The 25063-nt window shown below is 40.0% G+C and overlaps 1 protein-coding gene across 31 annotated transcripts in view; it reads right to left on the bottom strand.

Moving 5' to 3' along the window:
* Positions 1-25063, bottom strand: part of KALRN (kalirin RhoGEF kinase) — a 689644-nt gene that overhangs the window by 388590 nt on the left and 275991 nt on the right. For all 31 annotated transcript variants that reach the window (XM_019956772.2, XM_019956779.2, XM_070800327.1 and 28 more), the window contains one exon: positions 2156-2347. In XM_019956772.2, the coding sequence (XP_019812331.1) occupies positions 2156-2347 (192 nt within the window). The remainder of the gene's footprint in view (positions 1-2155; positions 2348-25063) is intronic.

Genomic DNA, 25063 nt, shown 5'->3' with positions numbered 1-25063 from the left:
AGGCCTTTGGGATTTCTTGGTAACACTCTAACCAGAATCCTATATCAGACCCCACACAATGGTCATCTCAAGGACAGAAAGAGAGGCAGAGAGGGAGGCATTGAATCTCCATTGCCAATCTGGAGAAATCTTGAACAACATTTGAAGTAATAGGGTTGAAGAGAGAATAGGAGATTAGTTGTGAGTATTTGCTACTACCACCATTATCATAAAAAATAATAATAAAACGTTAGATTCCTCTCAATGTGTAGGGCTGCTCTTAACTTATAACACAGAATTTCAGTTTCTGGGAAAGGCTCAGATAGAATCAGACACAGGGTAGAGGAAATACAAATATACCAGGCTAGTATGTTGAACATATACCCACAGTAGTAATGTTTACCATTTAATAAACACACTAAGCACCTAATGTTCCATTTCTAATTCTTATAACAGTGCTGTGAGATTTATGATCATCCCCACATTAGAGATGAGCAAACAAGCTCAGAATGTTGAGGTGACTTGCCTAAGAGTTAATGATCAGAACCTACATATGTCTGGCATCAAAACCCAGACTCTTTCAATTATTCCATGCTGACTTCCATGTTAGGTGGGTAACAGAGGAAGAGATTTAAGGAATGACCTTGTGTCTGACTCTACATTACCTATGAGCTAACCAAATGTCATACAAAGAAAGAAATTTAGAGGATAAGACCATGGCTTTAATGTTAGACACACTTGATCCCAGATACCTATGGATTGATTTTCACAATGGTGTATGAATAAACTTTTAATAACCAGCATATATATGTGTGTGTGTACACACATGGTATGTTATAAATTTTACTGCTATAAAAGATGTGTAGCACATACATAATTTACAAAGAAACTGTAAATTTAGAAGCATATAGAATGCTTATGATAAATTCCATGTAACAAATTAATTCTCACAGATGCTTCTATTTGTAAATGAAAAACTTATATAGTTACAACACAAAAGCTGGTTGGTATTTTAACTTTCGTTAAGGTATAAGACAAAAGTGAAAAACACCTGGAGACTTATGTCAGAATGTTACTCATTCATCAGTGATTTTAAGTGGCTTTTTTGCCTGAATGAAATTATATTTTTGAATATCAGAAGAATATTTCCTTAATTTTGTGTTCTATTCACAGTGTAACAGCTCTACACAGGGCACATTTTTATACTAAATCTAAATTTTAAAATATTTTTTCTTTCATTTTTTTTTTTAAAGATTCTATACAATCAATAAAACAACAAATTAAGCACTGGTTTGTAACACTTGATGATTTCCATGGTGTAAAACATCTATCTTGGTCTATTTCAGGCTACCAGTGTGACATCACCAACTGTGGAGCTGGGAGGAGGTGATCAGCAGCACACAATTGTATACTTTTTCCACCATAGACATAAATATTAGAAATAATCTCAAGAACATAGAAAATAATAAGACCTATTGAAATAATTGAAAATGATGAATTTTGAGTACTAATTACCTTTGTTTTTAATATGATATATTTAAACTTATACAGTTTGAAGTAATGGCTATGTTTAACAACCAGTTCATTTTTTAAATTTGTGAAAATTTAGCTGTTGGCTCTTCCTAAGCTGGTTAGAGTCAGCTCCTACACTGGATCTTAGGCAGGTCACTTAATCTCTCTGAGCTTCCCTGCTCCTCTCCATAAAATGGGTTAATAATGTCACTGGCCAATGCCAGTAAGAAAATGGCAACAAATAATAATTATTTCTGTCCACTGTATTATTATTATCCACAGCAAATGCTTCATGTAAAATTAGTTTTTCCCTGATAAAACTCAATGATCAGTTTAGTTTCACTCCTTGGTCTATGTTCATGGAATGCAAACTAAGCAGTCAACACACACACACCAATAAACTAGTAAGCAGAATGTAAACAGGGTCTGGGTTCCTTCCTGTTTGAATGTAAGCAAAGCCACTAAGAGTTATCAATGTCTCTCTGTGTACACAGGGGCCACGACCGTGGTAGAACATGGGTTTTGTCACAACTACCCAACAAGGTCTTCAGTGTTTCAAAAAGAGAGGAGGGGCTCTCTACACCTCAGGGTATGTCCCTCCCAACCTGCCCTGTCTCTGCCCCTCCCCACCACCAGCAGCTGCAGCAGTTCCCCTTGGCCTCACCTGCTCAGCCTTCTGATGGAACACAGCAGACATGGCGAGGATGGTGCTGCGTTCATCCAGGGCAGCTGCGAAACTCTTCCACTCCTGGTCTAGCTGCGTGGAGATCTGCTTGATTTGCTGTGAAGCATAGTGGCCAGCCTCTGAGAGGCGGGAAGCCACAGACATGATGCGGTTGATGTTGACATAGGCATTCTGGGAAGCAAGGGAGAGTGGTGCTTAGTGGGGCAGGCTGAAAGGGCACCCACAGAGCACTCTGGGGTGGGGAAGTACATAGTGAAGGAGGCCACCCAAACTGAAAAGTTTGAAAGAGGCTCTATCAGCCATATTAGCATATCCATTTTAGGCCCAAAGGAGGCCTTTGTTTACATATTAAAATTTCAGCAGATGGCAGGTACAGAAACTGAGCTTTTCCATTCTGGGGACCAACACAGTTCCTGTGGTTCAGACACTAAAGAATCTGCCTGTAGTGCAGGAGACCCAGCTTTGATCCCTGGGTTGGGAAGAGCCTCTGAGAAGGGAACGGCTACCTACTCCAGTATTCTTGCCTGGAGAATCCCATGGACAGAGGAGCCTGGCAGGCTTCAGTCCATAGGCTTGCAAAGTGTCGGACATGACTGAAGGGACTCAAAGCGGCACATGGCACATTAATACCCGTGAATACAGTCACTTTACATGGACGACCTTAATAATCCTCACAATCACCTTATGAGGTCATGCATGGGGACAACATGGTACTTCCAAGAGTTTCTCGCTAGAAGCAATGGCTCAGACCAAGGCAAAAGCAAGAGGAGGAAAAGGCACCCCTCTCAACTCAGGAGAGGGCTGTACCCAGGGCATTACTACAGTAGGGCAGCAATGCGCAGAGAGCAAAGTACACAGGTCACAGGATAGCCACACATCTTCCTACCACCAAGTGAAGACTTTACTGTCCCCCGTTCCTACCCCCACCAAGGAAGCAGGTGAATAAATAAAGATAGCATGTGCTGTGCTTAGTTGCTCAGTCGTGTCTGACTCTTTGCAATCCCACGGACTGTACCCTGCCAAGCTCCTCTGTCCATGGGGATTCTCCCGGCAAGAATACCGGAGTAGGTTGTCATGCCCTCCTCCAGGAAAGACAGCATATGAAGCCACAATATCCACACTAAAAATAAGACCCGTGGAGCCCTTTCTTATCCCTATGTGATTTAGGAACATTTCCCCACCTGACCTCAAAAAGGCACCTGTGAGGTTCTCCTGGCCCTGCTGACTCCGCTCACCCTGTGTTTTGTTTACATCCATTCTCGTCTTTGATTGCCAATTAAAAATTCATGACCATGTGTTTCATTCCTTACTAGGCCGGCAGAAAACTCTCCAGGAAGAAACAAGACAATAGAAAACCCACAGAAACAAAGACAGTAGTGAGCATGGTTATTTTTAACTGCTATCTCCTATTAATTGTCTGAGGTGTCAAAACAATCAAGCAATATTGTGGCACCTGCAAGGAGCTTTTCTGACTCACACAATGTCTGTCTGAAGAAGGACTAGGGTGGCAGGTTGCTTGCACACCTTTGTTCTTTGTTACAAATCTTCTCATATGATAATAAATATTCTTTAGCAACGGCATTTTCTCTTGTCTCTATTAGCTCAGTGGTAGTTCATCAATAGTGGGTAAGTTTAATGAAGGTTCTTTATTTTCTTTTCCCTCTTCCTTCATGGTCCCTACTCATCTTCATTGTCCCTGACCTCAAGCATTCTGTCCCAAATCTGAGACAGGTTTATAAAGTGGTTCTTCATTTAAAAGGTCTCTGTGAAGGTTTAAAGGGTTAAGTGAAGCACTTAAGCACAAATCCATCCTGATGTCTATGCGTGATTTCTTCCTTTAGACTGGCCTGAGACCTTTCTGATGTAGCATGTTTCCTTAATAGAACTAGAATATTATTAACTATTATTATTTGAAATAACTATCCTTCAAGGATTTAGGAATCATTATCGGTCCTGTTTTCTGAGTTAGGACATAGATTCTTCTTAAAATTAAACTCTATTTATAGAACTGACAAGAAAGACCAACTCTGAATTAGATGGAAAGAAATGGGGAAGATGGGCATACACTCAGTTTAATAGTTCTGTCTTCTAAGGGACTAACATCTGGATTTCCCCCAAATTTCCTGCTAGGGTTTCACCCAAAGCAGACTTTGGGTGAAACAAGGATTTGGGGCAGATTGTTTATACAGGTATGATTCCAGGAAGCACAATGAGGGAGTGGGCAAGTCAGAGGGAAGGGAGGCAAATGAAGACAGTATGTGCTCATTAATGGGTTACTGCTGTGAGCACCTGGGGGGTCCTCCTTCCTGAAAACTTTAAGAGACTGTATAGAACATACTTCCAAACCTCGCAAGGGGAGATGAGGGATCTGGAGTATTAATGCACCAAGTACCATCACTCATGGTTGAAGTTCCTCCTGGAGTTACTCCCTGGCATTTCCAGCCTGGCCTATACACAAGCCTAGTACACTCCCCAGGCCAGAGAGTGACCATGGGCAGAGAAACGTGGGAAGCTGTAATTGTATATGGGAACCAGATGTCCCTTGGGGCAGACTGAGGGGTATGAGTGGGACATTGACAGAGTCTAATAAAGCTCTCCTTCCAAACTAGGTTCAAGTCCTGCAAACCCTCCCCACCCTCATACATTTATCCAGACCTATCTAGTTTTGCTGGGTTTTCCTGTCCTGGGAAAGACCTCCACATCCTCTGGCCAGATGGGAAGCAAGAACAGCAATAAAGAGCAGAGCATGGCCAGTCCCCAGGCTCTCTTGTGTGTACAGCATGAATGCCTGGCCCTTTGTCATCAATGCCTGTTTTATGTTCTCTCCCCACAGGGACAGGGAGACATGTTCCTGCTCACTTTCAGGAAGAACTTTCTAGCTATTAGAGATGTCGAATTGTGACTACCACTGGAGGCTGTTAACACTTTGTCACTCATTCAAATGTTTATGGAGAGTGGACCAGGCTCTGTGCTGGGGGCTGTGGGACATCAAAGAGGAATGAGACAGGATTTCTGTCCTCAGGGGCTCACAGCTGAGACTTAAGGAAAGTCCTCAAATAACTGTAATTTAAAGCAAAATGAAGTAAGTGTTGCGACAGAGGTAGCAGCAACTCACAGTGGGGATGCAGAGAGAAAGAATCTGAACCACCAGCCAGGATGTTAGGAAGGGGCTTCCTGCACAGAAGGGGGTGGTGAAGCTGGCGGTCCTCCAAGGCCCCCTTCAACCCTTAAGCCTGTGATCATAAATGAAAGCTAAAGACAAACAAATAGAAAAGACCATAGCTTACATTTCACATTCTAGAGACTAGCACAGTAAATGCCTTTTTGTTTCCTTATCAGTGGGCAGGGAAATGTCTTACTTAAGCTAACAAATGATTATGCTTCACACAAGTAGAGGCAGTATTCCTCACAATAGAAGGATAAATATAATGTTGACTCATGAATTTGCTCATTGTTCTTCTCCATAGCCCCTGTGCAGAATAGCAAAACACTGCAGGCAAATCACGTGGCCCAAGCTCATCATCTTCATCTCCCTGGAGCCTAGAACCCGAGACAAGTAGGCAGATGGATTCTAAACTGGAGTCACAAACCAAATAACCAGAGATGAATGGAGGAGGTCTCCCATCACTTAAAAGGACAAAGTAAGGTTAAGAATCCAAATATATAGGGTGCTTAATCGTTAGGCCAGAGAAGGCAATGGCACCCCACTCCAGTACTCTTGCCTGGAAAATCCCATGGACAGAGGAGCCTGGTAGGCTGCAGTCCATGGGGTCGCTCGAGTCGGACATGACTGAGTGACTTCACTTTCACTTTTCACTTTCATGCATTGGAGAAGGAAATGGCAACCCACTCCAGTGTTCTTGCCTGGAGAATCCCAGGGACGGGGGAGCCTGGTGGGCTGCTGTCTGTTGGGTCGCACAGAGTCGGACACGACTGAAGCGACTTAGCAGCAGCAGCAGCAGTCGTTAGGCACAAATGTCATGGCCTTTGGTCAACCCCTCTGTGTAGTTTTTCTGTGTTACTGTTTATGCCTCTGTTAAAGAACATCTGGGACTCACATTTGTCTTGGGAATATGGCTGGCAAGAATGGGTATTTTGAATCTTTATGGCCTTTCCATTTCCTACCAGCTGCCTCCTCCACTCTCTCTGCATGACTCTGCTGTTCTTCCCTGTCAGCCTTCAATGCCCTTTCAGCTGTAGAGTTGACCAGCAGTCAAAGACATCAAAGTTGTTAGACCAGGAGCCAGGAGTTAGATGTGAGTTCTGGTCCAGCCCTGGCACTCACTTAAGATGTCATGTGCCTCCTCTGTGCCCCAGCTTCCTCATCTGTACTATCAACTGAAGATCTGACATTCCATTTCTGAGTAAGCAGTGTTGGTGCTATATAACCAGGCCTCGAGGTATTCCCTGATTCAAGGAGAGTGTCCAGATTGAAAGTAGAGAGAACCTAGGAGGTCACAGTCTTCTTCTGTCTCATCTCAGTGCCTGGGGGAATACCTGCTAAATCTAGACTCTTTTCTATGCAGGCGGTGAGGCATACATTGAAGCAACAAGAGTAACTCAAAGCTGTCAAGTATCCATGCGCAACGGGGCGGTTTTAAACAGAAGAGTAATACCTGGTTTATGCTTTCAACAAACTGCTCTGTTTGCTAAAAGGCTAGCAAGAGGATGCCTGCCTGGAGTGAGACCAAGAAGAGCAGTACAGCTCAGCCTAGGCTGTCTGCATGCCTCAGCCCCTCAGCCCAGCTCTGCTCTCTGCTCCGTCGCGTGAGATCCACGCCTGGAGCTGGGTGACCAAAGACCAGCCTCTTCACCCAAGCTGAGCTACCAAGACTAACCATATTCTCTGACCAGAAATTTAACAATAGGACTAATGATTCTGGCTTAATGAGTATCCTATTAAACCCTTATCTCAACACTGCCTTATCAATTTACCCCAGCCCCCAAGTGCTGCTATTATTATTATCATTATCAAAATATCGCACTGTCCAAGGTTTAAGCACGATCTGCCCTGCAGAAAGCAACCCACCAGCAGCCTGCTCTGCTGCACCAGTCACCCCCTGCCGTCTCCCCTCAGAGCCATTCCTCTGATCGTTTTGGTCACAAACAGAAAAAAATAACTAAATTCAGCAAAATCATGCTAACTTGAAATCCTCTCTCTATATTTACACCTTGCCCCCACTTTTGTTGCCTATAAAATTCTGTTTTCTCATTTCATTCCTGTAGTCAGTAACTGAAGATCAGAGGATGGACGACTCGTCTCTTCTCCTGAGGTCTTGTCTCCTCCTGTGATTAACTTAAATCAATGAAACAGAGTCATTCTGCTGAAATTTCTATGTGGCAGAATCTTGATGAAAGTTTTCAGCCCTGCCAAAGGCTCTCACTTTGAACCTGGCCCCTGGCTCCTCTGACTGGCTACAAAACATGCAAAGTTGCTTGCAAGATAATGATAACTTTCCACATAAAAACCCAGCTAAAATTTCTCTTTAAATGTAGTCTCTTATGTGGTATACTCTGAAAGAAATCCTGGTTCTTTTTGATGCAAGCTATCATTTTGGTAACCCTGGGGTCTGTGTCAGGGGCTGATTATAAGAACAGATTGTTTCTGAATTCATATATTATTTGAATCCCATTCATTTCACTCCTAAAATCAGGAGTAAATTTTATATTCCTGTGGTCATAGGTCCCCACCCTGAATCATAAACTCCCTGCTGTGGGCTATATGAGATAACATAAAGCATCCAGTCAGTCTGTGCCTGGCATATAACTGATAACTCAAAGAATATCGTATCTTTTCCCACATCCAAGTGCAGCAGTTTGGGGTTAACTCTCCTCTCCAAACTAAGTGCAACCCAAATCAAAGTATTAGTAAAAAGTAAGACAAAAGAAAAATCTATCAATGATTCCAACTAGAGACAAATATTCCAATAAGAAGCCAGAGTCCCACTGTACTTCACAGAGAGTTTGCCACAAAGTCCCCTACTATTCCTGAGAAAGAGCCCCTTGCACAAGAGCCTGCGACGGTAAACTTCCCTCGCTGTCTGTCAGGCCACTGCCCTGAAAACCACACTTTCAGTGTTAGCAGAAGCCCTTCCCCTAGGATTCAAGGGTCTGTGGCCCTGAATTATTCATAAGCCTTTCTTTGATTCAGAAAGATTGGAGAAATCAGAGTTGGCTAGTGACTGATTCTGTGAGCCATGCCCTTTCAACCTTAAGCTGGAAAAATAGAGGTTCTTTTCTTTGGGATAGCCTTCTTAAGGTGTCTCCACTACCTTGATATGTGTGAGCCACATCCAGAGCGCCCAGAAGTGGGAATGTCCCATGTTCATACAAGGGGATAGATCCATCTCCTTATCAATGAGCATATTGCAAAAGGTGGCCAAAGCCTCTTCCCCAGCCCAGCCAAGGGAGCCTGTCACTTTGTTGTCCAGGGGCACATTTCTCATCATCACCTCCAGAATGGCAGAGGGGATTTACTGAACTGTCTCATCTCTGCAAGGAATAGCCCTGGGCACAAGGTTTTCAATTCCATTCTGCTCAATGGGACTGCAGCTTTTAAACTATCATAGTGAAAATGGAAGTTGTGAACCGACAGGTCATCACAGAAGGTAAGGCCAGCTACCACAGAGGGGCCACTTTCCTGAAAGGGGCTCAGTCCTCTAGACAAGCCCTGCAGATCTTGTCTCTCCGAATCCAAAAGTCCAAGGAGGGAGGCCAGGCAAACGATCAGTCAAGAGCCAGGGTACTGGGCAAAATCATTCAGGTCAAATGCAAACTGAATGCTAAATCAGAATGTGAAATACAAAATATATAAACCTCAGCTGATAAAAATATTATGCAAACCAAAGAAGCACACCCAAAGGTTACTGAATGCTATTTTGTACTAGATATGCACGGTGGGTGGGGAGAAACTTTTCTTTAGGGTCTTTTTCTGATCTTATTTCTCCTGTGTATAGAGAAGTTTTTTTTTTTTTAAGTAATTTTGAGTATATATATATATATATATATATATACAGTAATTGGGGGAAAATATTCTTAAAGCTATATAGAGGAAATATATTTTTTATTTTTATATATTATATATATATTTATCCCCTAGTCCTTTCCCGCCCCAGTGAAGCTAGTATTCAAAGCATCAAATGTCTATGAGTGATGGAGCTAAGGGGGAATTTATGTTCAACCTTCTACTTTTATCAAGCTCATTCTTTTTCCTGAGACACAAAGGTTGTTTCTAGTTCAGTATCACTGAACAAAAAGTTCAGTGCTTTTTGATCCCCCTCTATAAATAATGCTGAGGGTTGCAGTACATTTTTAATTTTAATGCATTTTGTATTTTAAATATTACTTAGTTTTAAAAATTATTTTAATGTACCTTTAATTTTAATAGATTTGATCAAGTTACATTACATGACAGCTCTAATTATTCAAACGTCCTCACAACTTTTTACTTTGGTAAAGCATTTTTTTTTGCAAGTAAAGTATAATTTATTTACAAGTAATAGGCAAGTTTTAGTGACCAAATTATACTTTAAGAAGGAAAAAATATAAACACACTTTATTTAAAAAATTTTAGAAGCCAAGTTCATAAACAATCTAATTTTATAGTTAGAAAAAAATAATAAGACCCAGACATTTCTTGAATCCGCCTAGTAGGTGCTTAAAAATTTGTAAAATCAATTAAGTAGTATGTTCAAAGTCACAAAAAAAAAGAGAGGCAAATTGGGACTAGATCCAGGTCCCCTAATTCCTAGTCTGCACAACCCCTTTACTTATACTACCCTTTTCTCTTGCCCTACAGATCATTCAAAGTATTGTTTTTGTTTTTTTCACAATACTCTTAAGAGAGCCACGAGGAGATGTATTTGGATATCTTCCCAGGCAGCTTTCAGAGATTTCATGAGTAACATTCAGAATTAGTAAGAAAATAGAGATTGTGCCAAGGCAATGGAAAAAGCTGACCATCACCTCCTTTTTCCCAATTAATAATACCATATGTACTGCTTACATCTTTGCATTACCAAATCCACTTTGGGTCCTGAAACTGTTAAAGCATCAGCTTATGATTAATTACTTGAACATTACCATGTAAACCTGCTGATCCCACCTCAGAACATATGGGCATCGGGATAGTTACTTACATCTGGAGTAAGAACTCTCCATGCTTGAAACTCTACTGCAATAGCCATGAGATGTGGTGAGCTCTAAATGAAACCTCTAACTTCTGCCTCCCTCAAGCCACAGGGTGCCCTCTAGGGGGCCTAACAGGCAGCTGATGGATGACTATCTGGTCAGGTCTGGCCAAACAGTAGGTCAAACCATGTGGAAGCCATCTGTCTCTGTCGGGCAGAGAAAGGAAAGAAGCTGGAAGAGCCCTGGTGCTCAGCAAAGATAACACTGGCCCGTGAATCCCTCAGTCTCTCTTGCCTGGCTTGCTGTAGCAATGTTTCCTCCAGCAATTGCTTTACAAACCATTAAACAGCCATGAAAACAAGTGCCTGGCCATATGTCTGAGGGCCAAGGAAGCCCAGGAGCAGATTTAAGTAAAAGAGAAAATCTCTCTCTCCTCTTTTAGTTTTGAGTGAAACTTCCTTAAAAGGGTGAGTGTCTTTGCATGAGGCATTTTTTGTGGGATTGAAATGGTAGGGAGGGATGAATATAGGCTGGAATCAGATTCAAGGACACCGTAAGTAAAGAGGCTAGAAACAAAACAGCTCTTTTGAGTTGCTGCTGCTGCCAAGTCACTTCAGTCGTGTCCGACTCTGTGCGACCCCATAGACAGCAGCCCACCAGGCTCCCCCGTCCCTGGGATTCTCCAGGCAAGAACACTGAAGTGGGTTGCCATTTCCTTCTTTTTGAGTTAAGACGTAGTAATTTCAGGATTCCTTTAAGGTTGGAATCAGAGATTATGAAATGTCACAGAAACACCAGTATTTTATACCCCAGGCCTTTCTCCTATATTTTCTCTTGACTACTCAGAGCTTGGTCTGAGACACCATCACAACCCAGGAACTGGTTAGAATGCAGAATCTCAGGCCCCTTCCCAATCTTCTGAATAAGACTGCATTTTAACAAGACTGTCTCAAGTGATACGTATACACATTAAAGTTTGAGAAGCTCTGTAGACAGAACTGTGAGGAGCTGTCCTGAACAAAAGGAACTATTTCTTCTGGCACTCTCACCCTAAGAATGATAAGAGCTGAACATGTGCCAAGCATAACATCATGCCAAATGTTGTGCTTAAAATGCATGATCACATTGCATCCTTACAATGTCTGTGTTTGTCAAAGGCACTATCACTGTTCTCCATTTACAGACGAGGTAGTGAGGCTCTGAGAATAACTTGCCAATGATCTCACAATTAGGAAGGAAATACAGAGCAATGGTTAGCACCAAGTGCCCGTGCTCTTCTCCACTGTGCTGTTTTACTTTATCATACACCTGAAAGCAGTTGAGCTGGCCAAAGATGTCCCGAGAGAGAAAGAGGAGAAATGATGAAGAGAAATTGCTCCCAAAGACCCAAAAAACTCAAATTCCAGAAAATAGGTCTCCTGGAGACAGAATTCAATAAGAATTTCTACTTCTCTGAAGTCTCCCCACTGGGGCCCTTGACTTGCCCATGCAATGCCTAGAATAGCTCTGCTCCAGAATGGGCATGAGCCTGGCAGGTGGACTTTTCTTGTCCTTTCCCTCCTTGGAGGAAAAATCACAACCTGTAAATCCAAGACCAGTCACCTTGAGGAATAGGTCCCTGCCTCAACAGGACCATAGTAAAGCTCAGGATTAAGACAATTCTTTGACCCTTGATATCTTGATTTATCATTGGAGACTAAATCTGCTATCCTATTTGTTTATTCAACCATTCATCCAACAATGTAAGTGGAGAACAAGACAAGTAAAACTCCTATGTTCGTGGAGCTTACATTTTGGAAGCGCCATTATTACAATAATGTAATATCTATTATATATTACCTATTTAGGTGCTATACAAAATTCAGGTGGGGAAAAGGATAGTGTATGATGGGGCTGAGAAGTGCTACTTAAGACAGAGAAGTCAGGGGAAGCTGACCTCTGAAACTGAGGGTAAGACTGGAGCTTAGCCCTGAATGAAGTGAGAGAATGAACAGCCAGAAAGAGGCTGCAGGTAGAGGAAATAGTTGGGGCAAAGACCATGAGGAAGGAGTGACCTTGGAGCATTCAAGAAACAACAAGTCGAGGGTGGCTGGAGCAGATGAGTAAGTGATAGAGGATGAGACTGGAGGGGTAATGGGGGTCTAGGCCACAGAGAGCCTTATAAACCATGGTAAGGGACTTCAGCTTTTATCCTGAGAAGGACAAGAAGACATTAAAGCATTTTGAGCACAGGAGTGACATGATGTGAAGTACCTTACTTTTGGCAGGATCACTAGGGCTGTTATGTTGAAAGTGGATTGTAAGGAATCAAAGGTGGAAGCAGGGAGACCAGATAGGAGCTACTACAATAGTCCAGACAGGTAATGGCTATGGAGGTGGTAACAAGTGGCCAGATTCTGGATTATTTTGAGGGTAGAACCAAAAGGACTTGCTGATGGAAATCCTTTATGCTCTTCCTTATTTCTGGGCCTCTGGTTGCATCACAAAGTCTGAGTTCTGTTTTTTTAATTTTTTTAGCACTGCCCTTTTCTCATTTGCCTATTTAACCCAGACCTCTCAGTTCTCAAATATTCTGATTTGTAAACGTTTTGCTTGTATGTCCCTGATCCATCTCTGTCCCTCATCTGGTACTCCTGGTCGGCAACCAGCCATGTCCCAGAAGACATATGCAGTGCTGCTCCTGCATATTATTATTATTAATACTTCATATTTGTGTCATGCTAACAGTTAAAGCCCTTTGGTGTACATTATCTGATCTGACGTGTGAGGTTTCACAGACCATTTCACGTCTTTCGTTTGGCTCCAGGAAACCTCAGAGAAGAAGCATGAGTCAGCTTTGGCTGAATTTCAGACAAGTTAACTCCTTGGCAGCTACAGACCTGGCAGAGAGCAGGCACTGGCTGCATGTGAGTATGTCAAAGTGTGTGGGTAAACTGAGCTACAAGGCTCAGGGGGCAAACATCCAGAGGGCAGAGCAAATATCCTGAGGGCAAGGTACATGCTGACAGAGGGCCTCTGAGAGCAGTAGATTGAAGCTAGAAAAGTGGTATCAGGGGTGTTGGGCAGAGAACCAGGAGTGAGGGGGAAGAACAGGGAAAACTGGGCCCTGGAGGGGTGAATGATCAGGAGAGAAGGCTGAACTAGGCCAGTACCAGCCACAAGTCAGAAATCTGTGTGGTCAGTCAAGCCCTGCAGGTCAGCTCAGAGAAGCCTTCCAGGAAGGGACCCGTGCCAAGTATCTGGGCAGCAGGTGAGGGAAGCCAGCATTGTACACCAGAGTGACACTGAGTAATACAGGGTGGTTCTTTGCCTATGCCAAGGAGCTGCTCTCTGTTTCTGGTTAAAAAGGAGCCAGTCCTCAAAACATGGCTGATCAGTGGGTAAAGGAAAATGGGGCTCCTGGAAAGGCTAGAGTAGGGAGCAAAGACAGGAAGCAGACAGATGCTCTTTCTCCCTGGATACTCTTGAACTTGAAGAGAAGTCCTCCAACTCCACAGACTAATTAATTGATAGCTTTAGAGTCTGACCTCAGGGATAGTGTCAGCTGACTTATTTTCTTAGTCCAAAGCATATTCCTTCTCCTTTGGACAATTCTAATGTCAACAACGGCTCTAAAAGCATGGATCACAAATGGATCCTGAGCACATCAGAAAATAAATCTAATCCTTCTCCTGAGTTGGAAGGAAAGGGTAACTCCATTCACAAGGCTGTTTGTGGAAATACAAACATTGCATCCTGTTCAACTGATTAGTAAGAAAAGGTCTGGTTGGAGATACATGTATTATTTTACAAGCACAGGTTTCCTTAGAAGGCCTGCCCTAGGGACTCTCAGTGTTAACAGAAAACACTGGATTATATTCATTCTTGCCAAAGAAGGACACATTTTAATGGCTTTACTTCCATCTTTAGGATTAGAACCTCAGAAACCAAGATGCTTGAGGTCAGGTTGAACTTAAAAGATCGAGTCCAGTGCTTCCTGAACTCTATTATGTATCACGTGTGGACCCTTAGGCCTACAGGGTATTTTCTCATTTCCCTTTTTATTTTTTTCTTTGATCCATTATATACTAAAGAGAGCATTATTCAATTTCCACATATTTGATAATTCCCCAAATTCCTTCTGTTGCTGATTTTTAATTTCATTCCAGTATAGTCTGAGAACATATTTTATGTTATTTTTATCCTTTTTATTTATTAAGATTTGTTTTATGGCCAATATATAGTCTTACTTTGGACATGTTTCATGTGCTTTTGAGAAGAATATATAGTCTGCTGTTGTTGGGTGGAGTGTTCTATAGGTCAATTTGGTTTTTTTCTTCACTCAAGTCTACTATTTTCTTACTGATCTTCTGCTTAGTGTTCCAATCATTATTAAAAGTGGGGTATCAAAGTCTCTATTAATTTTAAATTGTATATCACCCATCATTTTTGTCAGTTTTTGCCTCATTTTGGGGTTACATGTTAAGCACATATGCTTTAATTGTTGTATCTTCCTGATGGAGTAATTCTTTCATCAAATGTTCTGCTTTTCCCCCAGTAACATTTTTGTTTAATTTATTTTAATTGCAGGATAACTGCTTTACAATACTGCGTTGGTTTTGCCATGTATAAACATGAATCAGCTATTAGTATACATAAGTATACACATGTCCCCTCTCTCTTGAACCTCGCTCCAACCCATCCCACCCCTCAAAGTTGTCACACCACCAGGTTGAGCTCCCTGAATCGTACAGCAAATTCTCACTGGCTCTCTATTTTACATATGGTGATGTATATGTTTCCATGCTACTCTCTCAGTTCTTCCCCTCCTCTCCTTCCCCCACTGGGTCCATAAGTCTGTTCTCTTATGTTTGTGTCTCCATTGCTGCCCTGCAAATAGGTTCATCAGTATCATCTTTCTAGATTCTATATAAACACATTAGTATACATTACTTGTTTTTTTCTTTCTGACTTACTTCACTCTGTATAATAGGCTCTGGGTTCATCCATCTCACTCAGTTCAGTTCAGTTGCTCAGTCATGTCCGACTCTTTGTGACCCGATGAACCGCAGCACGCCAGGCCTCCCTGTCCACCACCAACTCCCAGAGTCCACCCAAATTCATGTCTATTGAGTCGGTGATGCCATCCAACCATCTCATCCTCTGTCATCCCCTTCTCCTCCTGCCCTCAATCTTTCCCAGCCTCAGGGTCTTTTCCAATGAGTCGGCTCTTCGCATCAGGTGGCCAAAGTATTGGAGTTTCAGCTTCAACATCAGACCTTCCAATGAACACCCAGGATGATCTCCTTTAGAATGGACTGGTTGGATCTCCTTGTAGTTCAAGGGACTCTCAAGAGTCTTCTCTCCAACACCACAGTTCAAAAGCATCAATTCTTCGGCGCTCAGCTTTCTGTATAGTGCGACTCTCACATCCATACATGATCGCTGGAAAAACCATAGCCTTGACTAGATGGACCTTTGTTGGCAAAGTAATGTCTCTGCTTTTTAATATGCTATCTAGGTTGGTCATAATTTTCCTTCCAAGGAGTAAGTGTCTTTTAATTTCATGGCTGCAATCACCATCTGTAGTGATTTTGGAGCCCAGAAAAATAAAGTCAGCCACTGTTTCCACTGTTTCCCCATCTATCTGCCATGAAATGATGGGACCGGATGCTATGATCTTAGTTTTCTGAATGTTGAGCTTTAAGCCAACTTTTTCACTCTCCACTTTCACTTTCACCAAAAGGCTTTTTAGTTCCTCTTCACTTTCTGCCATAAGGGTGGTGTCATCTGCATATCTGAGGTTGTTGATATTTCTCCTGGCAATCTTGATTCCAGCTTGTGCTTCATCCAGCCCAGCTAAAATGCATTCCTTTTTATAGCTGAGTAATATTACATTGTATATATGTACCACAGCTTCTTTATCTATTTATCTGTCAATGGACATCTAGATTGTTTCCATGTCCTAGTTTTTGTTTTGAAGTCTATTTAAAAGTCTGTTATTAGTATAGCCACTCTGGGTTTTCTTATGATTGCTGTTTTATCATTTTTCCCATTCGTTTACTTTCAATATATTATAATCTTGAATCTTAAGTGTTTGTCCTATAAACAGTATATAGTTGGATCTCATTTTTTAAAAATCCATTCTGACAATCTCTGCCTCAGATTAGATTGTTTAACCCTTTCACAGTTAATGTCATTATTGATACAGTTGGATTTATGTCTGCCATTTAACTGTTTCTATATGTTACAAGTTTGCCTTTATAATTCTGTTCTTTCTAGAGTGCTTTATGTATTGTATTTTATAATGTAGCACTTTATTATTTTGCTAACTTTTGTTCACTACATATTTTTTGTTATTTTCTTAGCTGTTGTTCTAGGGTTTACTATGAATATCTTAACTCATGAGAATCAGCTTCAGATGTATACTAACTCAATTCCAGTGAGATATTAAAATGTCACTCCTGTGTAGGTTCATTCTCTTTCCCCAGTGTTTTGTGATGTTGTTATTATATATATTATATCTCTCAGTGTTATAAACCCAACATTAGATTTTATCACTTTTTATAATTTATGTCTTTTGAAGCTGAGACAAGAAAGTACAGTAAATATAAGTCTACAGTTCTTATTATATCAACTTCCTTATTTATCATTTCTAGATCTTCCCTTTTACCCCTGTGCCCATCCTTTATGCTGTCACTGGAAAATATGTTACATTTTTGTATGTTTTATGCTCAGTAGTACATTACACACATATTATTTTATATAATGGATTTTTAAATCAGTGAAGAGAAGAAGAAAAAATTTGCAAGTATACTGTCTTTTATAGTTATATAATTACCTTTCCCAGTGGTTTTTGTCTTTTTGTATGGATACAGATTACTGTCTGGGTTACCTGCTTTCACTGTAAAGAATTTCCTTTATTTCTCATAAAGTAAGTCTGCTAGCAAAAAATTTCCTCAGTATTTGTTTATGAGGAAATATCTTTATTTTATTTTCATTTTTGAAAGATATCTTTGCTGAATACAGGATTCTTGGTTGATAGTTTTTTTTTTTTCTTTAAGCACTTTGAATATATTATTCTATGTCTTTCTGGGCATGATTGTTTCTGATGAGAAATCATCTATTATTCTTATTGAGATTCCCTTGTGACAATTCATTTTTCTCTTGCTGCTTTCAAAATTTTTCTGTCTTTGGCTTTCAGTATTTTCACTATGATGAATCTATTTATGGATCCCCTTCCTTTATCTTACTTGGAGTTCCTTGAACTTCCTGGCTGTGTAGATTGCTTTTCAATGTTTGGGAGGACTTCCACCATGATTTTTTTTAACTGCAAAATGTTTACTTTAATTTTTTAACATTTTGTCTTATATTAGAGTATAGTTGATTAAAAATGTTGTGCTAGTTTCAAGCACACAGCAAAGCAATTCAGTTATACATACACATGGATCTGTTCTTTTTAAAATTCTTTTCCCATTTAAGTTGTTACATAATACTAAGCAGACTTCCTTGTGCTATATAATAGGTCCTTGTTGGTTATCCATTTTAAATATACCAGTGTTGTACATGTCAATCCCAAACTATCCCTTCCCCCAACTCTTTCTCTCTGGTAACTATAAGTTCATTCTCTAAGTCTGAATCTGTTTCTGTTTTGCATCATTTGTATCATTTCTTTTTAGATTCCACATATAAGCAATTTGTTGTTCAATCGCTAAGTCATGTCCAACTCTTTGTGAACCCATAAACTGCAGCACATCAGGCTACCTTGTCCTTCACTATCTCCCAGAGTTTGCTCACACTCACATCCATTGAGTAGGTGATGCCATCCAACCATCTCATCCTCTGTCTCCCCCTTCTCCTCATGCCCTCAATCTTTCCTAGTATCAGGCTATCTTCCAATGAGTCAGATTTTTGCATCTGATGGCCAGTGTATTGGAGCTTCAGCTGCAGCATCAGTCCTTCCAATGAATATTCAGGGTTGATTTCTCTTGGGATTTACAGGTTTGATCTCTTTGCTGGTCCAAGGGACTCTCAAGAGTTCTCCAGTACCATAATTCAAAGGCATCAATTCTTTGGCAATCAGCCTTCTTTATGGTTCAACTCTCACACCAGTACATGACTACAGGAAAAGCCATAGTTTTGACTATACAGACCTTTGTTGGCAAAGTGATGTCTCTACTTTTTAAAATGCTGTCTAGGTTTGTTACAGTTTTTCTTCCAAGGAGCAAGTTTATAGTCACCATCTGCAGTGATTTTGGAGCCCAAGAAAATAAAATCTGTCACTGTTTCCACTTTTCCTCCTTCTTTTGTCATGAAGAGATAGGACTGGATGTCATCATCTTAGTTTTGTGAATGCTGAGTTTCAAGCCAGCTTTTTCACTCTCCTCTTTCATCCTGATCAAGAGATTCTTTAGTTCCTCTTAACTTTCTGCCATTAGAGTGATATCATCTGCATATCTGAGGTTGTTAATATCTCTCCCGGCAATCATATGTAAGCAATATCGTACAATTTTTCTCTTTTCTGAGTTCACTCACTATGACATTCTCTACATGCATCCATGTTGCTGCAAATGGCATTATTTCATTCTTTTTAATGGCTGAGTAATATTCCATTGTACATATGTACCACACCTTCTTTTTCCATTCCTTTGTTGATGGACATTTAGGTTGCTCTCATGTCTTGGCTATTGTAAACACTGCTGCAATCAACATTGGTGTATATGAGCCCTTTCATACCATGTTTTTCTCCAGATATATGCCAAGGAGTGGGATTGCAGGATGATATAGTAGTTCCATTTCTTTTTTTTTTTTTTTTAAGGAACTTCCATCTGTTCTTCACAGGGATTCTACCAATTTACATTCCCATCAACAGTGTAGGAGGGTTCTCTTCTCTCTACACGCTATCCAGCATTTATTGTTTGTGGATTTTATGATGGTGGCCATTCTGACTGGTGTGAGGTGATATCTCATTGTAGTTTTGATTTGTACTTCTGCAAATCAAATAATTAGTGATGTCAAACATCTTTTCATGTGCCTCTTGGCCATCTGTATGTCTTCTTTGGAGAAAGGTCTATTTAGATCTTCTGTCCATATTTTGATTGGGTTGGTTGTTTTGATATTAGGTCGCATGAGCTCTTTGTATTAATAAATTTTAGAGACTAATCCCTTGTTGGTTACATCATTTGCAAATATTTTTTCCCATTCTTTGGGTTGTCTTTTCATTTTGTTTATGGTTTTCTTTGCTGTGCAACATCTTTTGAGTTTAACCATGTTCCATTTGTTTATTTTTATTTCCATTAATCTCAGAGATGGAATGAAAAACATATTGCTGCAACTTATGTCAGTGAGTGTTCTGCCTATGTTTTCCTCTAAGAGTTTTATAGTGTCCAGTCTCACATTCAGATGAGACCTAAATGGAGATTAAACAATATGTTATTAAACAACCAATGGATCACTGAAGAAGTCAGATAGGAAATTAAAAAATACCTAGAGACAAATGAAAACAAAACACAAGGATTCAAAACCTATGGGGTATAGTGAAAGCAGTTCTAAGAGGGAAATTTATAGTAATACAGTCTTACCTCAGCAAACAAGAAAAATCTCAAATAATCTAACCTTACACCTAAAGTCACTACAGAAAGAAAGAACAAAGAAGCTCAATCCCAGAAAAATAAACGACCCAATCAAAAAATGGGCCAAAGAACTAAACAGACATTTCTCCAAAGATGACATACAGATGGCTAATAAACACATGAAAAGATGCTCAATATCACTCATTATCAGAGAAATGCAGATCAAAACCACTATGAGGTACCATTTCACACCAATCAGAATGGCTGCGATCCAAAAATCTACAAGCAATAAATGCTGGAGAGGGTGTGGAGGAAAGGGAACCCTCTTACACTGTTGGTGGGAATGCAAACTAGTACAGCCACTATGGAGAACAGTGTGGAGATTCCTTAAAAAACTGGAAATAGAACTGCCTTATGATCCAGCAATCCCACTGCTGGGCATACACACTGAGGAAACCAGAATTGAAGGAGACACGTGTACCCCAATGTTCATTGCAGCACTGTTTATAATAGCCAGGACATGGAAGCAACCTAGATGTCCATCAGCAGATGAATGGATAAAAAAGCTGTGGTACATATACACAATGGAGTATTACTCAGCCATTAAAAAGAATACATTTGAATCAGTTCTAATGAGGTGGATGAAACTGGAGCCGATTATACAGAGTGAAGTAAGCCAGAAAAACACCAATACAGTATACTAATGCATATATATGGAATTTAGAAAGATGGTAACAATAACCCTATATACGAGACAGCAAAAGAGACACGGATGTATAGAACAGTCTTTTGGACTCTGTGGAAGAGGGAGAGGGTGGGATGATTTGGGAGAATGGCATTGAAACATGTATAATATCATATATGAAACGAGTCACCAGTCCAGGTTCGATGCACAATACTGGATGCTTGGGGCTGGTGCACTGGGATGACCCAGAGGGATGGTATGGGGAGGGAGGAGGGAGGAGGGTTCAGGATGGGGAGCACATGTATACCTGTGGCAGATTCATTTCTATATTTGGCAAAACCAATACAATATTGTAAAGTTAAAAAATAAAATAAAATTAAATTAAAAAAAAAAAGAAAACCCAAAGTTAATAAAAAGAAAGAAAGAAATAAAGATCAGGGCAGAAATAAAATGAAATAGAGACCAAAAAACAATAGCAAAGATTAATGAAACTAAAAGCTGGTTCTTTGAAAAAATAAAATGAATAAACCTTTAGACAAACTCATCAAGAAAAAAAAGGAGTGGGTTCAAATCAATAAAATTAGAAATTAAATAGGAGAAGTTACAATTGACACCACAGTAATATAAAGGATCATAAGAGGCTACTACAAACAATTATATGCCAATAAAGTGGACAACCTAGAAGAAATGGACAAATTCTTAGAAAGGTACAACCTTCCAAGACTGAACCTTGAAGAAATACAAAATATGAACAGATAAATTACATGTGCTAATATCAAATTTGTGATTTAAAAAACTCCCAACAGACAAAAGCCTAGGATCAGAAGGCTCCACAGGTGAATTTTCCCAAAGATTTAGAGAAGGGTTAACACTTATCATTCTGAAACTATTCTAAAAAATTGCAGATGAAGGAACATTTACAAACTCACTCTATGAGGCCACTATCACTGTGATACCACAGCCATATAAAGACACTACAAAAAAGAAAATTTCAGGCCACTATCCCTGATGAACATAGACACAAAAATCCTCAACAAAATACTAGCAAGCAGAATCCAACAAAACATTAAAAGGATCAAACACCATGACCAAGTGGGATTTATTCCAGGGAGGCAAGGATTTTTCAAACTCTACAAAGCAATAAACATGATACAGGACAATAACAAACTGAAAAATAAAAACCATATGATCATCTTAATAGATGCATAAAAATGTTTTGACAAAATTCAACACCCATTTATGATAAAAACTTTCTAGAAAGTGGGCACAGAGCGAACATATCTCAACTTAATAAAGACCATATATGACAAACTTACAGCTAACATCACACTCTACAGTGAATAGATGAAAGCATTTCCTCTAAGATAAGAACAAGACAAGGGTGTCCACTCTTGCCACTGTCATTCAACATAGTTTTGGAAGTTGTAGCTACAGCAATCAGAGGAGAAAAAGAAAAAAGAATCCAAATTGGGAAAGAATAAGTTAAACTCTCGCTGTTTGCAGATGACTTGATACTATACATAGAAAATCCTAAAGATGCTACCAGAAAACTACTAGAACTTATCAACAAATTTGGTAAAGTAAAAATTGGTTACAAAATTAATACATAGAAATCAGTTGCATTTCTATACACTAACAACAAAAGATTAGAAGGAGAAATTCAAGGAACAATCAAATTTACCATTGCATCAAAAAGAATAAGATACCTAGGAATAAACATACCCAAGGAGACAAAAGACTTGTACTCCAAAACTATAAGACACAGATGAAAAAAATCAAAGATAACATAAGCAGATAGAAAGATAAACCATGTTCTTGGATTAGAAGAATCAATATTGTTAAAATGACTATACTACGCAAAGCAAGCTATAGCTTCAACACAACTGCTACCAAATTACCAATGGCATTTCCACAGAACTTGAACAAAAAAAAATCTTAAAATTTATATAACAGAGACACAAAAGACCTTGAATGGGCAAAGCAATCTTGGGAAAGAAAAATGGAGCTGAGGAATCAGACTCCCTGATCTCAGACTATACTACAAAACTATAGTAATCAAGACAGTAGAGATATAGATCATTGAAACAAGATAGAAACCCCAGAAATTAGTCCATGCATCTATGGTTAATTAGTCTATGACAAAGGAGGCAAAACTACACTTAAAAAAAAAACATATTTATAATGGCTACTTTGAATCTTTGTTAAATTTGGTATCTGGTGACTATCGGAGGCATTTTCTGTTTCTTGCTTTTTCCAGCAAGTGCTTTTTATCTGTTTGTCCCCTCACCCACAACTTCCATTCATACATTTGTTTCTTTGCATAACTTATAATTTTTTGTTAGAATCTGGACATTTTAGATAATATATTGCAGCATCTCTGGGTACTGATTCCTCCACTTCTGGGGCTTGTTATTGTTATTTGTTTACTTATTTGTTTAGTGACTGGCCGGATTATTTTAGTGGGAAAACTCTGATGTTGTTCCTTATGGGGTACAGCACTGGGTATGCCTACAGTCACCCTGGGATGACACTGGTCTTCATAGTCATCTCTTTAACTTTCTCTTTCCCTGACCACATCAAGCTGTTAAATTTTACTAATTTCCAGATCACTATTGTATTGTTTCCCATAATGTCCTGGGGGTATCAACTGCTCCACAGATCTATCCAATCAAATCCAAGCTCCTTTGAAGGGATAGATCCTGAGGCCAGTATTTCAGATTTGTTCTGACCCCAGGAGGTCCTTTTCTCTCTGGCAAACTAACCTGCCTACTATTCATCCTGTATCTTCAATTCTCTAGCAATCTTCTCTTAGTTATCTCTCACCATAACTTCCCTAAGGGCATTTTTGAGAGTGCTACTGGCTTGAACTTCTCCACCCTCTGTTGAAAATAAAATCAGTTGCTTTGGGAAAAGATTTGGGGCTCTCTGCTTTATATTTTGCTTCTACTCCAAGGCAGTGCTATGCCCATGATATAGCAGCAGCTCCATGAGTGGGGGCTAAGCAGAAGATGCTCCACCTCTTGGCCACACTTACCTAAAACTTAACTTCAGCATTCGGTAGCTTGGAGCAGGATAGGAATTGTTTTATCCGAGAAGAGAGTCCTTCAATTGGGAACTAGGGAGAAAGGGGATCCTGTGTTCCTGGTTGCACTAGTCTCGAGCAGAATTTCCATCTCACTGAGGTGGAAATGGGGAGAAAAGAGGGTCCTCGTTCAAATACCACAGATTCACTGTTCTTAGCAAGTTTTAGTACATTTTCTTGAATAAATGTTTCTTCATTTGTTGTATGCACTTAGGAAAATTTTTAGAGACTTTTTGTTTAAAACATGTCTGCCAACCCACTGTATAGCACAGGGAACTCTACTCTGTAATGGCCTATGTGGGAAAAGAATCTTAAAAAAAAAATACTTTCACTAGAGAGTAAGTCTGCATAGCTCATCATTCTATCACACTGGACACACACTGGACACACACTGGACACACACTGGACACACACACATCATACTGGAAGTGGACTCTCGTTCAGAACACGTAATGCTACATTTTAGGGCATGACTATTTTATACATATACATGTCCACAGAATAATAGTTTGCTAACTCTAATATGTACATAAACTCACCAGTGAAACTTGTTAAAAATGGAGGTGTAGGGGTCTCACCCCCCAGAGATTAGAATTTTCTAGGATTTTCTAGTCTTCCAGGAGTAGAAGCCAAAAAGAAACCTGCACTTTTAGCAAGTGCACTAATGATTCTTTGGGGAAAAAAATTTCACTAAAAAGACTAAAGCATATCAGCAAAGATGTCTCTTCTCTTTTTCAGCAGGTTCTGTGTCTACTAAGAAACTTTGCAGCTACGGCAGGGTCAAACCCTATTAAACATTACTATAGTGCGCGTGCAAGTGTGTGTGTGTTTTCACCAAAACCTAGAAATACTGTCATTATAGGAAGTGCTGCTGCCTGTTTGCGGGTAGGGAAGTGCTTGCAGAGTCACGGTTTGGGCCTGCTGAGAATCAAAGGTGACAGAAGACCGCAGAGCTAGGCTTCTCAAATTGGGTCAGGAAACCTGCTCAGAATCTTTCCCTCTTTTGCACCAGGTTTGATTTCTCCTTGGTGTTACTATTTGTAACTTTCCCTCAAAACAAAGAGAGTGCCACAGGCTTTGTTGCAATTGGTCTGATTTGCACACCACCAACTGACAGTTAGTGCCTCTGGTGAGCAAATTAATAGCACTAAAGCAGCTATCAACATGCTGCTGCAGAAATGCTTCCTACTGCCCAGCTGCACATGGTTATCACTAACATGAGTCCTCACAGTCATAATCATAGAAAATGAATATCATTTCATATTTTAAAACTCTAGACAGAAACCATTGGCAATTTATTTTTTCCCAAAGAACCAGCTAATTAAAATTGTAAATAACACTGTTATGCTTGTATGTACTTCTGTGAGTGTCTTTTTCATGAGTGACTGGAGCATAGATGGCTACATAATGATTCTATTGCACATTACAACCCAAACTCT

The sequence above is a fragment of the Bos indicus genome, chromosome 1, assembly GCF_029378745.1.
Source record: "Bos indicus isolate NIAB-ARS_2022 breed Sahiwal x Tharparkar chromosome 1, NIAB-ARS_B.indTharparkar_mat_pri_1.0, whole genome shotgun sequence".
In the NCBI taxonomy this organism is placed as follows: domain Eukaryota; kingdom Metazoa; phylum Chordata; class Mammalia; order Artiodactyla; family Bovidae; genus Bos; species Bos indicus.
The sequence above is the reverse complement of the archived record's forward strand: the minus strand, read 5'-3'. Positions and strand labels throughout refer to the sequence as shown.